Source organism: Equus quagga, chromosome 14, assembly GCF_021613505.1.
Source record: "Equus quagga isolate Etosha38 chromosome 14, UCLA_HA_Equagga_1.0, whole genome shotgun sequence".
In the NCBI taxonomy this organism is placed as follows: domain Eukaryota; kingdom Metazoa; phylum Chordata; class Mammalia; order Perissodactyla; family Equidae; genus Equus; species Equus quagga.
Window position 1 is genome coordinate 27,687,083 of NC_060280.1, and position 15,882 is coordinate 27,702,964.

General features: G+C 59.2%; 1 protein-coding gene across 4 annotated transcripts; it reads left to right on the forward strand.

Annotated features, from left to right (window-relative positions):
- The first annotated feature begins 745 nt into the window (after positions 1-745).
- On the forward strand, positions 746-14,036 carry ATG16L2 (autophagy related 16 like 2). Of its 4 annotated transcripts, XM_046637813.1 has the most exons (18): positions 746-883; positions 2,737-2,836; positions 3,428-3,524; positions 6,818-6,891; positions 7,144-7,395; positions 7,538-7,603; positions 7,935-8,048; positions 9,048-9,110; positions 9,695-9,803; positions 10,174-10,279; positions 11,011-11,081; positions 11,363-11,434; positions 11,547-11,667; positions 11,973-12,078; positions 12,764-12,913; positions 13,150-13,197; positions 13,314-13,415; positions 13,750-14,036. In XM_046637813.1, exons 1-18 carry the CDS (start codon positions 766-768, stop codon positions 13,835-13,837), a joined length of 1,857 nt encoding a protein of 618 aa, XP_046493769.1. In that variant the 5' UTR covers positions 746-765; the 3' UTR covers positions 13,838-14,036. The 4 variants fall into 4 exon arrangements, with proteins under 4 accessions (XP_046493769.1, XP_046493770.1, XP_046493772.1 ...); XM_046637814.1 differs by lacking the exon at positions 9,048-9,110; XM_046637816.1 differs by lacking the exons at positions 746-883; positions 3,428-3,524.
- Positions 14,037-15,882: the final 1,846 nt, after the last annotated feature.

The following is a 15,882-nucleotide window of genomic DNA, read 5'->3' on the forward strand; positions in this document are numbered from 1 at the left end:
TCTCAGGGACCTAAACTTTCTGCGACTAATTTCTGCCCCTAAACTTTGCTCCCCACAAACCCGAATCGGCCGGCTGTTTTTATGTCATCGAACCTCTGCACCTATTCTTCCCGCTGCCTGGAATCCTTTTCTCTCTCTGGGCCAACGCCTATTTCATCCTTCATGACCCGACCCAAATGCCATCATCTCCAGAAAGCAGGGCCTCTTCCCTTCAGTCCCTTTATCCTCTGTGATTTCTTATCTCGCTGGCACCCCGCGTGTGTCCTGTGTCTGTGTCGCCTCCCCTCAGAGATCTTGAGCGCCTCGAGGGCAGCGTCGGGCGTGTCGAGCTCTCCAGGTCCCCATCTGAGAGCCACGTCGGGTCGAGATGGGCGCCGCGCGAGCGTCCGTTCTGCAGAAGCGGTCCGGGCGCTGAGGGGTTAAGGAACCGGGTCGCGGAGGCCCCGCCTGCGGAGCACGCCAACAGGGGTGGGGGAGGCCACCCGGGTTCTCCGACCTCTATTCCCGCTTATTACCCCGGAGAGCACTAGGAACCCCGTCTTAGGTGAGAACTTTTGGTGGGGTCCGGGTGGTGTAGCCCTTGGCGGCGGCTTCCTCCACATTTGCGTTCCGTTCTCCCCCCGCGAACGCTCTTGGTATAGCCCGTGGATTCCCCGCCGCGGCCCGCCCCCTGACGTCAAGGAGAGTCCCCTCGGGGCCCCGCCCCGGCCCGGCCGCGCCTTCTCCCGCAGGAGGTGCGCGCGGAGGAGGCAGGAGAGGGCGGCAATGGCGGGCCCGGGCGCCCCCGCCGGCCTCGCGGCCCGCTGGAAACGCCACATCGTGCGGCAGCTTCGACAGCGGGACCGCACGCAAAAGGCACTCTTCCTGGAGCTGGTGCCGGCCTGTGAGTGCGCCCCGGGGGGCTTAGGAGATGGCCGTGCAGGGGACGGGGCTCTGGGCGAGGGGAGGTTTGTCTGGCTCCTCCGGCTGGGACCCAAGTGCACCAGCGCCTTTTCGCCTCCGAGGCCTTGGGCCTGCTGGATCCCCTGTCTGTTACGTCCCACCTCCGACTGGCCAGCTTTCCTGCCCCTTCCAATCCAGGCTCTGCCTAGAGACGGAGCTCCCTCCTGGTGCGCCAGGTCTCCTCGCGCCTCGTCGTCTGGCTCTGCCTCCCACGGGCTAGGCTTCCTAGGCACGGGTTCGTCAGCGACTGTTGGTTTTTTAAGGTCTCTTATGCTTCTCCCTCCCAGGCGGTCCCCAGGGTAGAGCCTGGTCAGTCCATTTGTCCCCCTCGCGAGACTGTCCAGAGCAGCTACTTCTAAACTCTGAAATCTCTAGGGAGGAAACTGAGAGTCCCAGGCTTTGCCACTGGATAGGTGATCCCGGCTCAGGGTTTTGGAGCACCTCTGCGCCCAGCCACGCCCGGCCTGGGGGAGAAGCACGGAGATCCAAGCTGCGGGAGGGAGCGGGCTGAGCCCAGGGAAGTCAGACTCTCACAGAGTTGTTTCTAGGCAGCGAAAGCCACGATGAACAGGTGTGCCATCTGTGGGTAGCGCCTCTGCTCATCTGAGATTGTATGTCTGGGCTTGAAAAGCTAACCACAATCCCTCCAGCTCCATCACTCGTCCTAATCTTGGCTGCTGCTTAACCATCCTCTTCCCCACCCCCACTGAATTTGCTGTTCTTGTCCTGGGAGATTTCTCTGCAACCTTCCAGGCTTCTGGTCCTCTCCCTTCAGGGATGTGAGGCCAGTCTCCTGCGTCCAGGCAGTGTCACTTCTCCACTGCTCTGATGGACAATGGAACCATTCACTTTGAGGGAGGAGTCACCCCCCCGCCCCCCCCTCCCCCCCGGGAGCTGCAAATCAGTGGGACTGCAGAGACTCTGGAGGGCTGCAATCAGATACATTGAAGTTCACTCTTCTCTGTGGTCCTGGGCAGGGCATATCCCTAAGCCTCAGATTTCTCTCTTGTAAATTGGGCAAAATGGCATCTTCTTTAGATTTGCTGGGGGGCCAGCGCAGTGCCCTGGGGGCTGGGGTAGGGTTTTGTGTGAGAACAAAGCCAGCAACATCAGTCGAGGTGACAGGTAGGGGACTGCATGAGGGACCCGAGCTGAGGAGCTAGGCCTGGGCTTGTCACCCCCACTCTACCCTGGAACTGGTGAGAAAAGAGGAAGTGATGGTGACTGTGACGGTGGGTGGGGGTGGAGGGGCTGTGTTCCAGGGTCTGTAGCACAAACTACCAAACTCAAGGAGGTCTGCTGGATAATTGCTCAAGGACTGTCTGTTCCGGTCTGGGGAAACTTCCGCCAATCCTGGGGAAGTCAGGATTATTTTTTAGTCCAGAAAGGTAGAGCTCTTAGAGGGGAAGTGACTTGCCAAAGGCCGCAGGCAGGTGGAACTTGTTTGTTTCCTCACTCTCTGGTGCCAGGCCCTGCCCTGGGGCAGCTTTGAATCAATCCTTGGGCTCTCCCTTCCCTCAGCAGGCAGTGCGCAGCCATGTCTTTCCCCAGCACTGGTCCTCCTTCTCTGTGCCTGGGAGAGCCTGGGGGCTAGTGCTGTGAGGCGACTGTGCCAGGGGTGAAGGTCCTGGGAGACTATTGCAAGCACCTGCTGAGCCCAGCCTGCCTGTAGCTCCCCAATTCTGCATCCCTGGGCTCCTGCAGAGAGCCCTTCCAGCAGGAGGTAACTTGGATGCCTGGAGTCTGCTGGAAGGTGTCTGTCTCCACCCCAGGTTCACCCTCTTGCACCCATAGATAACCGTCTTCTAGAGAAGGCTGAGCTGCTGGCCCGGTTCTCAGAGAAGATCCAGCCAGAGCCAAATGATGTCACTCCTGCTTCCCACCAGGGCCTCTGGTGAGTGTGTGTTCATGGTCACAATGGGCTGCCTGTGCCTGGGCCCTGCCCCCATCGCCTATGCTGGGTTCATTCTCTCCCTGGCACCTCATCTACCCCTGGCTGCTGCCAAGGGGAGGGGAGACGCAGCTTCCCTCTTGAAGCTTGAGGCTTCTCCCAGGCCAGCTGCTTAGAATGTCCTTTCTCTCCTACCCTTCTCAGTCCATCTCTGCATTTGTCCCATCTCCTTCCCCTCCCACCCCCACACTCCTGTCTTTTCCCCTCCTCTGTCTTTTTCTGTCTCCCTGTTGCTTACCTGATGCCTAAAGAAGGGTCTTGCTACCTACTCCAAAGAGGGAGTGAAGATGAGAACCAGGAATGGGTTAGGGCTCAGAGTTGGGAGGGGCCTCAAGAAGGAAGCCCAAGGCCTGGGGGAATTCCAGAGCAGGAGTCATGGGCAGCTCCAATTTCTGGAGACTTGCTCTTTCCTCTGCTGGCTTTCTGGCTTCACCTTCCTCAGGAGACAGTTCATGGCTCTGGTTTCAGGCTTTTCATGTGCATCCCCTGGGTGAATGGACGGACAGTGAGCACCCCATTCTGATTGGTTGACAGGGAGGAGGAGTCGGGGCCTGACTCAGACCAAGTCCCAGGCACTCTGAGGGTGAAGTGGCAAGAGGAGGAGGAGGGGCTCCGGCTGGTCTGTGGAGAGGTAGGCTGGGCAGGGATCTGAGAGAGGATGGGGTGGGGCCAAGATCCAGGACTTTGCGGGGTGTGGGGAATGCAGTCCAAGGGAGCCAGCAAGTGAGGAACATTCCCCAAGGCCAATGCCTTGAGGCTAGAGAGGGGTCAGAGTGCTCTCTATTTTGGCTCTGGCAGCCCAAGATGAGGAAGTGAGGTGAGAGCTCAGGGAGGCGGGTGAGGTGTGCAGGGGCTGGGCAGCTTCTGTTCCTCTTCCAGATGGGCCAGTCTGCGCTGCTCACGACTTGCCCCACCAGGTGGTCTCCCTCCATGGCAGGGTGTGCTACTGCCACCTGACACTGCCCCCCAACCCCATGGTGTCTCTTGGCTTCTGTTTCACCACACTCTCCTGGCTTTCCTCTCCTTGCTGTAGCTGTTGCGTCTGAACTTCCTTCTCTGGCTCCTTTCTGTTTGCTGACTCCCAGACACATCTCTAGCCTGGCCTCTTCTGAGCTCCAGACTCTTTGCTCAGCTGGTTTTTGGACATCACATCTAAAATCGACCCACCATCTCCCCCATAATATGGCCAACACCACATTAAGAGGCGAGTCCCTGTAGGCACTGGGCTGAGCATTATTTCAGCAAACCCTCCACAATTTTATGGTTGCAGAGAAAACTGAGGCTTATTAGAGAGGCGGAGCCAGGATTTGAACTCCCTCCCACACGAATCCACCTTCTGTGATCTCCATTCATTCTTTCAACAAATATTTATTGACAATTGCTACATCCAGGGCACAGGGGATGCAGCAGGGAACAAGACCTGGCCCCACGGAGCTTCCCGTCCACTGGAGGAGACTGACAGCCATGAACACCCCAGTCCCAGCGCGCCAAGTCACCTGCCCAATAGTGTGGGGGTGGGGCTATGAACCCAGTGAGAACCTCTCCCTCAGAGTCCCTGTTGGAGTGGCAACGTGACACTTGAGAGGTGACCCTCAAACATCTGAGCCCCCTTCTGGGCTGTGAGAGCCCCAAGACCTGGGATGCCTTTGCTTTGCCTCCACTGTATCCCAGGGGCCTGTCTCCACAGTCCATGCTAATGAATATTTGTAGACTAAGTGAGGAAGAGGTACATCCCCGCCATTGGTCATCACCGGGCTGGAAATCCAGGGATACCTCTGGCCCTGCCAGCCCTCCATCCTGAGCTAGTCAGCAGCTCATGGATCCTGCCTCCAAATCCTTCCCCTTTTCTGTTTCTTGTCTTATCTGGCCTGGTCCAAGTTCTCCTCATCCTCCCTGGATAACTCCTCCCTGGGCACCCCCGTCCACCACTCAGAGTGATATATTTTAATGAAAATGATCTCCCTTAGAAAAAGGCAAGGAATACACAAATTCCTGCTTGTTGTGAACATTTCAAGAGAACAGAAGCCCACAGAGTAAAGAAGGGAAAGCCCCTCTCTTCGCCTCTCCCCATTATCAGTTTGCTATCTATCTTCCAGAGCCTTACCCTGGCTCCCCAGCGAGTTCTCCTTTCAGCCTCTTGTTGCATTTCCTGCCACTCTCGTGTCTCCACCTCATGGTTCCCTTGTCTGGGATACTTCCACGTACCCCTAGCCTACCCTTTGCTCTCAGCACTCTCTCCCTCCCCATCACTTCCTGAGACGCACACCAGTCAGTTCCCATTGGATATGCCAGGGCGTGGGGAGTGGCTTTTTCTTTAATTCTCAGTACTGTTTCACATATCACAACAAACATGCCTCATTATTTTTAACTTTTTATTTTGATATAATTATAGATTCATAGCAAGTTGCAAACACAGTGCAGAAAGGTCCTGTGTACCCTTCCCCCAGTTTCCTCCATTGGTTACAACCTATGTAACCATAGGGAACACAACCAGGACGCTGGTATTGCTGTGAAGTGTGTATACAGTTGTCCTTTTGTCACTTGTAGATTTGTGTGACCATCAAGATACAGCACTATTTCATCACCACAAAGATCTCCCTCTTGCCACCCCTTTTTGGTCATAACTCATCCCTGTCCCCCAACCATCTCTAACCCCTGGCAACCACTAATCTGTTTTTCATCTCTATTATTTGAATTTTGAAAAGCATCAACTAAAAAACATTGAATAACAAAACATCAAAGAAAGTAAATGACAGGTGAGGGAGCAGAAGTGGAGGTAAGCTTGCTCAGTGGTGAAAGGAATTATAAATCTACTGACTGGGCCAGCTCTGGGAGTAGGTTCCCTGCCCTGCATCTGCAGGGTCCCTCCCAGGCCCACTCATATAGGGTGACGTGTGACGTAGGTGGACAGCACCATCTTCGCTGTTCAGTCCATGCCTTACCCAGCCCATGTGAGAAAGAACAAGGAGCAGGTTAGCAACAAGAGCCCGCAGCCTTGGTTATTTCTTCTTGTTCCTCTTGCCCCACTGGTAGGAACTGCTTTGCCTGGGGTCCTTCTCTCCCACTGGCCCCTCAGTTCTAAAAGGTGGGAGTTGAGCTTCCTCTCTGTGGCTTCCCCAGCTCTCGGCTGAAGGACGGTTGAGTGAGGCAGGGGGATAGACGAGATGCCCCTCACTCCCACTCTTGGGCTGGGGGCAGCTCCAGTATTCATTCTGGGCCCTGTGCTCCCCCAGTCCATTCCTGTGTGCCTCTGCTCGCAGCTCCCTGTTGCTCTCTGGAATCTATGCCAGGGGATGGAGAGGTGGGAAGCAGACCCCACATCCCTCAAACCCCTCCTGTAGACCAGTCCTTTACTTGGAACATAATGTTAGGTGACCTGGGTTCAAATACCAGCTCTGCTACTTAGCCGTGTGACTTTGGGCAGGACACTTAACCTCTCTGGGTCAATGTCGGCGTCTAGAATGGCAGTACCTACCTCATGCTGTTGTTACAGGCATTAAACGCGTTAATGTGTGTAGAGTGCTCAGAACGAGGCATGGCACACATAAGTGCTATATAAACATTTGCCATTATTTGAAATATTCCTCATAATAATTCTGCATTACCCCGAGGTAAGCACCAGCATTCCCATTTTACAGGTGAGGAAACAGAGCAGGTTCAGAGAGGTTATATGACTACCCTGGGGTGACAGCGAAACTAAATGGTGCTGGCAGGACTGAAACTCAGGTGTTGGACCCCAGGGCCTGAGGCCCCTGCATTGTCCCAAAACAGCCAGGCGTCCCTGTGCAGGACCTTAAACCGGGCCGAGCCTCTGCTTTCCTTTCAGTAGGGGCGGGGCGGGGTGGGGGTGGCAGCAGCCCCCGTCCCATCCGCCGGGAGGGGCTGGAGGCACCCGTGCCCACCTGGCCCGCCCGCCGCCCGCAGATGGCCTACCAGGTAGTGGAGAAGAGCGCGGCGTTGGGCGCCCTGGAGGCGGAGCTGGAGCAGCGGCAAAGCAGGTGAGGCTCGGGCCAGCGCACAGGGACCGGGGACGGGGGCACGGAGGACCCCTCGGGGCTCCAGCAGGCCCGAGAGCTTGCCCCGCGTGGTGCTCTCCGAGGCCGGACCGGCAGGACTCTGAGGGCGGGAGGCTGGGTTGGAGACTTGGTTGGGCCGCCTGGCAGGCCACCTGCCCATGGGCAAGTCTCTGCCCGCTCGGAGACCGGCTGCCCCTGGGCGGTGACAGAGGCTCCCCGCCCTCCGCCCCCCAGGCTGGCGGAGCTGGAGGCCCGCGTGGCGCAGCTGCAGGAGGAGCGAACGCAGCAGGCGCAGCGGGTGCACGTTCGGCGCGCGCGGAACGCAGGACAACGGGCGGCCTACGAAGCGCTGCGCGCGCACGCCGGCGTCCAGGAGGCGGCCCTGCGCAGGCTCGAGGAGGAGGCGCGCGAGCTGCTGGAGCGGCTCGTGCAGCGCAAGGCGCGCGCCGCCGCCGAGCGCAACCTGCGCAACGAGCGCCGCGAGAGGTGCGCGCGCCGGGCCCGCTCCGCCCCGCCGGGAGCTCTCGAGCGGTCGTGCCCCCTGTGCGGGAGGGGCTCGGCACCTGCCCCGGGAGAGGGGACCCGCCCCGCGCCGCGCCCGGCTGTCAGCGGGCTTTTCTTCCTTCAGGGCCAAGCAGGCGCGGGTGTCCCAGGAGCTGAAGAAGGCTGCCAAGCGGACCGTGAGCATCAGCGAGTAAGAATGGGGATGCGCCCGGACCCGCCCGCCGAGCCTCCGCCCCGCGTGTGCTGGAGCGCCCTGCTCTCCCGCTGCTGCCTCCAGTTCTACCCGCCCCCTCTCTGCCCGCGCCACCCGTGCACCTGGCAGCACGTGTGCACGACCGCGGTCCCGAGGCTCTCGCGGACACGTGCAGATGTGGTCATAGGAGCCAGCACGGTTGCCTGCCACACGTGCACCCACACGGACCCCTCATCCCTGGGTCTGCACATTTTCCCCATGTTGGACTCTGGGGCACGGACGGGCTGGCCAGTCCCTTGGCCTTCTTGAGCCTCATTCTCTCTCCCAGGAGCCCAAGCATCCTAGGCTATGCTGTCAGGGAGCCGGCCAAGACTCTGGCGCTGGCTGCTGAGCCGGAGTCCCTGGAGAGTGAGGCTGGTGAGAAGTGGAGGAGGCCTTTCAGGTGAGGACGGTCCCAGAGCTCTGAGCTGGCCCTGTCCTGCAGTCTTCCTCTAGGACCTTTGGGAGATTCTGGGGTACAGCTCAGATCTCCCAGAACAGTTCTGATCTCTAGTGCCTGGAGCCACGTTGGGTCAGTGCCACCTCAGGGACCCCAGCCCCTGTCCTCACCCCTTTCTTTCCTTCCCAGGACCAGAGCTCTGGGGGTGGGGTGTCAGGCTGGTGAAAGAGTGTCACCAGGAGGGAAGCTGTGGGCAAGGCTCAGGGCTCAGCTGTCACAGGCATGTGTGTGCGTACACATGAGAGCACATGTGTCCAAGCTTGGGCGAGCATACCTGAGTGGTGTGAACTTCTGAGCGTGTGTAGGTGTGAGCTCACAAGGGAGGGACTGGATAGGGGCTTCAGTCCTTGGGCACCTCTCCCCTCAGGCTCCCTCATCCATCTTGACTTGCCTGGCATTGAGGCTGCCCTCTCCCTGCCCCATTCCCCAGCCTGCAGGCCCACCTTCAGCCTTTCCTTCCAGGGCACTGGTGTCCAGGGAAGGAGCCTGGGGGAGGGGCAGGAGATGCTGGTCTCCAAAGCCCTTGGCAGCCCTGGTGGGCCAAGTCATCCCAGGGCACACCCTCTCCTGGGCATTTTTCAGGTCTCTGCAGATCCAGCTTTTCCTACCCTGAGCCTTTTGCTCTCCCATCCTGGGGTATCTGCACCCCTCCCCCACCACAGGCCCACCTCAGCCTCCCAGGAGCTTTTGTTGGGGGCACTTGTGTGGTGAGGCAGTCCTTACCATCATGGTGGGAACTGGGGAACTTCATGCCAAATCCCTCTCTGCCTCCACCTTCTTGGGCCTGCTCTGGGTCATCCCACTCTCCTGGTCTTCAAGTTCTTATCCCGGGCTTAAGAGGCGTTGGGCCTTGGGGTCCCTGGCCAAGTGTTAGGATGAGTGACTGCTTTCTGCCCACCCACCGGCCAGTCCTTTAGTCCAGCTCTCTTGATTCGGCCCCAGGTCTGCCTCCGCCACCTCCTTGACGCTGTCCCGCTGTGTGGATGTGGTGAAGGGGCTTCTGGAGTAAGTGTGTGTGTGCACCAACACGTGTGTGAAGGGGTCGGGCCCCTTGGAGCCCTGTGTGAGGCTCCCAGAGGCCTGGCTTTGTCTGTGTATCCACCTTGGGTCTGTCTGTCTGTATGTTGCCCAGCACTCTGTGTGTGAGTCTCTGCTGTGCCCCAGAGGCAGGAGCTGTCTAGGGGCTGGATAGCCCAGCTACCCTCGGGGCTTTGTCCCTCATCAGTTTCTTTACGGGACCAAGAGCTCCAGCCTGAGGCCGGACAGGAACTGCCACTCAGTTGGGAAACTGAGGCTCAGAAATGTCAGGGACTTCTCCAGGGTCAGAACCAAGCAGTAGCAAGGCCAGGACTGAAACCCCAGCCCCGAGGTTTCCACTGACCCTGCCCTGCCTCTATGTCTGTTTCTCTGCCCCTCCCATGTCCACACTGAGCCCTAGGGTCAGAGGCCGGGTTGGGGAATATGCTTGCTGCCCCTCTGGGCCATGTTCTGCTGCCTTCCATGTCTGCTTCCTGTAGTTGCTGCCTCGGGAGCTTGAGGCCCCCATGTCCGAGGCTTTGCTGAATGCCCTCCTGACACCCCACCCCCAGCTTCAAGAAGAGGAGAGGCCACTCAGTTGGGGGGGCCCCCGAGCAGCGATACCAGAGCATCCCTGTGTGTGTGGCCGCCCGGCTTCCTACCTGGACTCAGGATGTGCTGGTGAGCAGGAGCTGGGCCATGTGCATGGGGTACTGAGAGGGGGTTACAGGCCGCAGGGGTGGTCCGCGGAGGCCAGGGAAGCAAGGCTGGGCTCCTTAGTAGGAGCAGGAATTTTCCTTCCACAGCTTGTGGTGGGACCCCCTCAGCATTTTGTAATGAGGAGTAGACTGGGGAGGGAGAGACGGGAGGCTGGGAGACCAGGAGGCCAGGCAGGGAAGCACGGGGCGGTGTAGGGGGAGGCTGCTGCAGGGGTCCACGTGGAGGTGGTAAGGCCTGATGTGCACAGGTGCTTGTGGGAGAGAGCCTGTGAGCATGTGCAAAGAGGCGTGCATGAAGGACCAGGGCCACCAACCTCTCCTTTTCCCCCCAGGATGCCCACCTCTCCGAGGTCAACGCTGTTTGTTTTGGCCCCAACAGCAGCCTCCTGGCCACCGGAGGGGCTGACTCCCTCATCCACCTCTGGAATGTTGTGGGAGGTGAGGGTCCCTCCCCTGCAGGCCAACCCACTGCTTTCTCTCCAGACCCCACCCTCAGCTCGCTCCTTCATGGGTAAAGGTCTTGGGTCTCTTTGTGTTTCCTTGCCTGGAACATTCTTGTGGGCAGTGGCCAGATGACCCCTTAGCAAGGGTTCTGGGTTCCCTGCTCTGAAGAAGGGTGGTGCCCCCCAGCTCCTGGGGTCCAGGCCTGCAGGATGGGGAGGGCTGGCCCAGATGGTCCCTGTTAGGGGAGGTGGGTGTCCCTGATCGTGAAGTGGTACAGGGACAGGCCCTTGAGGAGCAGGTCCCTGTGGTCCAGCAGGTCACCTCTTCTGTTATCACTTGAACTCTCGGAACTCAGTTAGGAGACAGACATTAGCTGTCTACCCTGGGCTCTGTAGAGGGGGGTGTGTTGGGGGAGGCTGAGCCAGCTCCTGGAGGCCTCCTAGAGGAGACGAGTCTCCAGCTGGTTGGCCCTGGCTTGCTGTGTGACTTAGGGACAGTCCCTTCTCTCTGGTCCTCTCCAGCCCTGTCTGTAAGATGAGCAGCTGCTCCCTGAGGCCCCCTGCTGGCAGTTCGGGAAGGTGCAGCCTCCAGCCGTGGCCCCCGGAACAGACCCAGCAGTTCTGTCCTCTAATCTGGGAGAGACGGATCTTCCCACTCCTTGTCCCAGCTCTTCCTCTTCATGTTAGTGACCTCATTTCACCTGCCCATTCCCCCGGTCCCCCTAGGTCACCTGAAGGCCCACCAGACCCTTGAAGGAGGTGGCGGCAGCATCACCAGTGTGGACTTCGACCCCTCGGTGAGTGGACTTTGCCCTAGTGGCGTGGGATGCCCGCCACTCTCCACACCCGGCAGGCGGGGGCTCTGGCACCTGAGGGAACATCGTGGGTGTCCTAGATCCAGGCCTTGGAGCTCTTACCCAAATCCTCCCTGGGCCACAAGCTCCTCCGCCTGCCTGCTGCCCTGGGCTGTGGGAAGCTCCGAGGCAGCCCCTGCCCCAGCTCTCCGGCCTGAGGGACGGACGTTGCCTCTGGCCGGGCCCAGGTTCAGGACCTCTCCCTTCCACTCCCGTGTCTCTAGGGCTCCCAGGTATTGGCAGCTACTTACAATCGGGCTGCCCAGCTCTGGAAGGTTGGGGAGGCGCAGTCCAAGGTGAGGCCTGCCTGGGGACGCAGCCTGGGGGTCAGGGGTCATGCCTTGGGACTGGAGGGGGTGTTTTGGGGTCTTGGCTGTGCCCTTGATCCATATCTGGGATGGGGAGCAGGAGACACTGTCTGGACACACAGACAAAGTGACAGCTGCCAAATTCAAGCTAACGAGGCACGAGGCGGTGACTGGGAGCCGAGACCGGACAGTGAAGGAGTGGGACCTTGGTCGCGCCTACTGTGAGACCCAGCCCCCGCCCCGCCCTCCGGGACCCTCCCAGGCTGCTGGGAGAGGCTTCAGCTTGCTCTCTGGGAGTGGCTCTGAGATTCGCAGGCATTTGGGGAGAAACCTTCCAAGGGCCCTCCTCTCTGTCCCCCATTGGTGCTTTCTGCCAGTTTCTTGGTGACCTCAGGCTTTGGGCTGGGAGGCAGGGCACCTGGGTTCTAGTTTTGGGAGGACGCTGCCCCTCTGGAGCTTCGGGGCCTCAGCTTCCCCATGTGTCCAACCCTTCTCTGAGGCCAGGGCTCTGCTCCTTGGTCCCCAGGCTCCAGGACCATCAATGTCCTTTCCTACTGTAACGATGTAGTGTGTGGGGACCATCTCATCATTAGTGGCCACAATGACCAGAAGATCCGGTTCTGGGACAGCAGGTGACAGGCACAGGCTGTGGGTGGTGGAGGCATGGGGCCGGGGTTCCTGGGTTCTCTTTCCTTTCTCTGGCCGTGGAGCTGTGGAGGGTACCTTGGGGAAGTAAGGCTGTGGGGTTGGTGCTCCCAGCTGGTGGCCTTTCTGTGACAGGCTTGGCTCCTTGAAGGCTCAGCTGACCCCAGGGAGCTGTGCCACCTTCTTAGTGGCTCTTCCTCCAATCGCTGGACTCTGCCTGGGCCTTGCCAGCCAAGATGGAGAAGCCCCTTTTTCCATTTAATTACCATGTTTTAGTTAAAAGGAACAAATGTTTTGGTGGTTCTTCGAACCTGGAGCCCAATGCTGAGCTCGAATGGTGTATAAAGCTGGTGCTGGAGGCCGTGCCTGCCTCGGGCCTCCCCTCGCTGGTCTGCAGGCTTGCTGTCTGAAGCCCTTCTCTCTCTTTCACACATTTGAAGACAGATTTTCACTGCTTTTCCTCCAGCACTTATTTTAGTGACCTAAAGGTTTCAGGGGCTCCGGGGGCTTCGAATCAAAGGCTGCCTGAGTTCCTGTTGGAAGGCGCTGGCCGTGGTGGGAGATTTGTCACAGTCAGCCTTGGCCCCAGTGATCTGAGCCCGGGGACGCCTGTCAGGAGTGGCCCTGTCAGGGTGGGCTGCTCCTCATCCCTGTCTCTGTCTCGGTCCTCAGGGGGCCCCGCTGCACCCAGGTCATCCCTGTGCAAGGCCGGGTCACCTCCCTGAGCCTCAGCCATGACCAGCTGCATCTGCTCAGCTGTTCCCGTGACGACACGCTGAAGGTCATCGACCTGCGTGTCAGCAATATCCGCCAGGTGTTCAGGTACCAGCCTCCGGCCCGCTGACCTGTGGCTTTGGCCAGGGCAGCTGGACCTCTCGTCCCCTGTAAAAGGTCCCCCAGGGCCTGTCAGTGGGGGCCCCTCCCTGCAGGCCCTTCTGGACCAGGGCCTGCTGAGGTGCCCGACCCTTTGAGGGAGAGAGGAGGCTCTTGAAGCTCCTGGCTGAGGGCAGGGACTGGCGGCCACCTCCCTTCTGACCCCAAACCCTGTCTGTCCTCAGGGCTGAAGGCTTCAAGTGCGGTTCTGACTGGACCAAAGCCGTGTTCAGGTGTGTTTGGGAGAGCACGTGCCTGTGTCCGAGTGCGCCCCATCTGACTGCATCTGTGTTAGGGTGTGTGTGTCTGTGTGTCCTCTGATCTCTCTCTTGTTCTGTGGCCACTGCAGCCCGGACAGATGCTATGCGCTGGCGGGTTCCTGGGATGGAGCCCTTTACATCTGGGATGTGGACACTGGGAAACTGGAGAGTAGCCTTCGAGGACCCCACTGGTGAGCACGGCCGCCACCCACCTGCCCATCCCAGCCTCAGGGCTAGTGCCACCCCAGCCCAGTCCTGCTAAGTCGATTCCAGGTTCTGACATGCTTGGGATCGTGGAGTCCCCTGCCCTTGTCCCACACCCTCCATCCCCCCAGAGCCCTTCACAGTTCACAGAGTGCCCTCCCATGTACATTTGGGTCCATCCTCACCACAGCCCTGTGAGCCCATTTTGCAGGTGGGGCTCAGAGAGGGCCTCAAACTGCCCAGGTCCAGGAATGAGGGGCAGAGCCAGGCTGCAGGCCCAGCTCCTGACGCCCCCTGAAGCCTGCCCCTCTCTCTCCTCAGCGCTGCTGTCAACGCCGTGGCCTGGTGCTACTCCGGAACCCACGTGGTGAGCGTGGACCAGGCTAGGAAGGTTGTGCTCTGGCACTAGTGGCACGACCCCCTGCCCGGGCTGGAGCTCTAGTCTGAAGCCTGAAGCTGGAGGACAGCTTCCTACTGCTCCACCGGGCTCCAGGGTGGGGGTGCGGGGGCCTGGGGGGGTGGCCTCAGGGCCTTTAGTGGGGAAGAAGGCCTGGCAGGACCTGGCCTATTTGTTTAAAAACTAAGTGTAGGCTGGAGGGAATTACAGTATTTTTTTTGTTTATCTCTGTCTCCTCAATTTTTCTGCCAAAAATGGAAAAAAAAATTGCATCTAAACTGGTGTTGCCTTTTTACAGCATTCAGGGAACAGAGGGGCCTTTGGGCTGGTGGCTGGAGGAGATCCGGGCTTGGCTCCCTTTCTTCCTCCCACGCGGAGCTGGGGCAGAGCCGGCCCGGCCTCATGCTGTTCACGTCTGTTTGCGTCTAACGGAGGAGACAGCATGGAGAATGGCCAGAGGCAGCGAAGGCCGCGGCTCTTGGAGCCATGGGAATTTCACCCTTGGTCCAAGCTGGTCCTGAGGCCAAGCCAACACCTTGGGCCTTCCCGCTTCAGGCACCCAGGGTAGACAGAGGCTGAGGAGGGGCCTTGGGAGTTCTGAGGAGGGAGCAGGGGAGGCAGCCAGAGGGGCCCTGGTGGAAAGGGTCCTCACAAACCAGAGAGTGATGTCAAGTACGTGGTACAACAGGGCTGCCTTTGGACTGGGCCACGTTCTTGCTCCAGAGGCAGAGCCCGGAGTGGGTGGGGAATGGCCTGTGTGTGTTGGTCGGGGAGGGCAGCCATGGGCCAGGCCTGGGCCTGGGGCTTCACTTCCATCGGTGTCACATTTAATCTGCACGACGAGCCTCTGGAGTATAAGGCAGACCCTTGGGGGGGGGGGGGCCTGCGTGCCCCACTTCCTTCCCCAACCTGGAGGAGGGGACTAACGTCCCTGACCTCTGGGGGTCTGCCCAGCTGAGATTCAAAGGCTTTACTCTAGAACTCTTTGCCTCTTTCTTTATCACCTTTCAGAGTCTCCAGTGGGGATCTTTGCTAGTCCCAGGGTTTTGGAAACCATTTCTAGGATGGGTGGCCCAGAGCTGAGAGCCTGGACTCTGTAGCCAGTTGGCGTGGGTTGAATCTCACCTCTGCTATTTAGTAGCTGAATGATTTTGAGCAAGTTACTTACCATCTCTGTGCCTTAGTTTCCTTCTCTGTAAATGGATAACAGCGTCCACCTCAAAGGGCTCAATGCGTTAGGACTTGGAAAGCTCCTGGCACGTGCTGAAGGCTGCAGATGTATTGGTTAAGTACCCAGATCTGCCCTCTGCCAACTCCCAGATCCCTCTCTGCTCTTGGCCCAGCTGTCCCCTGGGCTCTAGGTGACATACCCAGCAGCCTCCTGGGCATCAGCTCCCGACATGAGCTCCTCTCCCCTCACGCCCCATGTCCTCTCGGACCCCAAGGTTGGGGCTGCTGGGTCTAAGTCCCCACCATGCCTGCTGCCCCTGCGGGCCACCTCCTCCTAGACCTGCGCTCCCTACCCAGTCCCCTTGCCATGGCCAGAGTGACTTTCTAAGGTGTCATGGTCACATGTGCACCCCTTTGAAGTTCCCCTGCAGCCTGCAGAGAAACTGTGGCATGAAGTTCAAAGCCTTTGGCTGCGACCCTACTGTCTCAGCTGCTGCTCCATTTTCTTGCTGCTCTGAGAGTGTCTTACATGTGGTTTTCTCTCTGCCCAGAATGTCCTTCCCTCCCAGGCCCCAACTCAGTTGTGCTTTGGGATCCCTTCACCGAGAGCCCTTTGTCATCTGCCTGCTGGCCAGGGGCCTCCTCCGTCCCTGTGCTCCCGTTTGTGTCTGTGTCCCTCCATTTTCAGTCAGGGAGCTCTTGGAAGAGGCCCGGCTGGGAACAGAGTATTCCCTGGGATCAGGCCTGGCACAGAGAGAGCCTCCGGAAATGTTTATTAAGTGGCTGCATTCTCTGACTCAAGGACCCGGCAAGTCTGACAGTGGAAGACTCTAGGCGTCCAGCATCCTTTAATCGATGTCCCAGGGCCAGGCCCAGCCCTCAGGTCC

Excerpts from the sequence above, each read along its gene's own strand:
- ATG16L2 (XM_046637813.1), top strand. The coding sequence starts at position 766 with ATGGCGGGCCCGGGCGCCCCCGCCGGCCTCGCGGCCCGCTGGAAACGC. Across the intron at positions 6,892-7,143 it reads CTGGAGCAGCGGCAAAGCAG|GCTGGCGGAGCTGGAGGCCC; the intron begins GTGAGGCTCGGG and ends TCCGCCCCCCAG. Across the intron at positions 11,435-11,546 it reads TTGGGGAGGCGCAGTCCAAG|GAGACACTGTCTGGACACAC; the intron begins GTGAGGCCTGCC and ends GATGGGGAGCAG.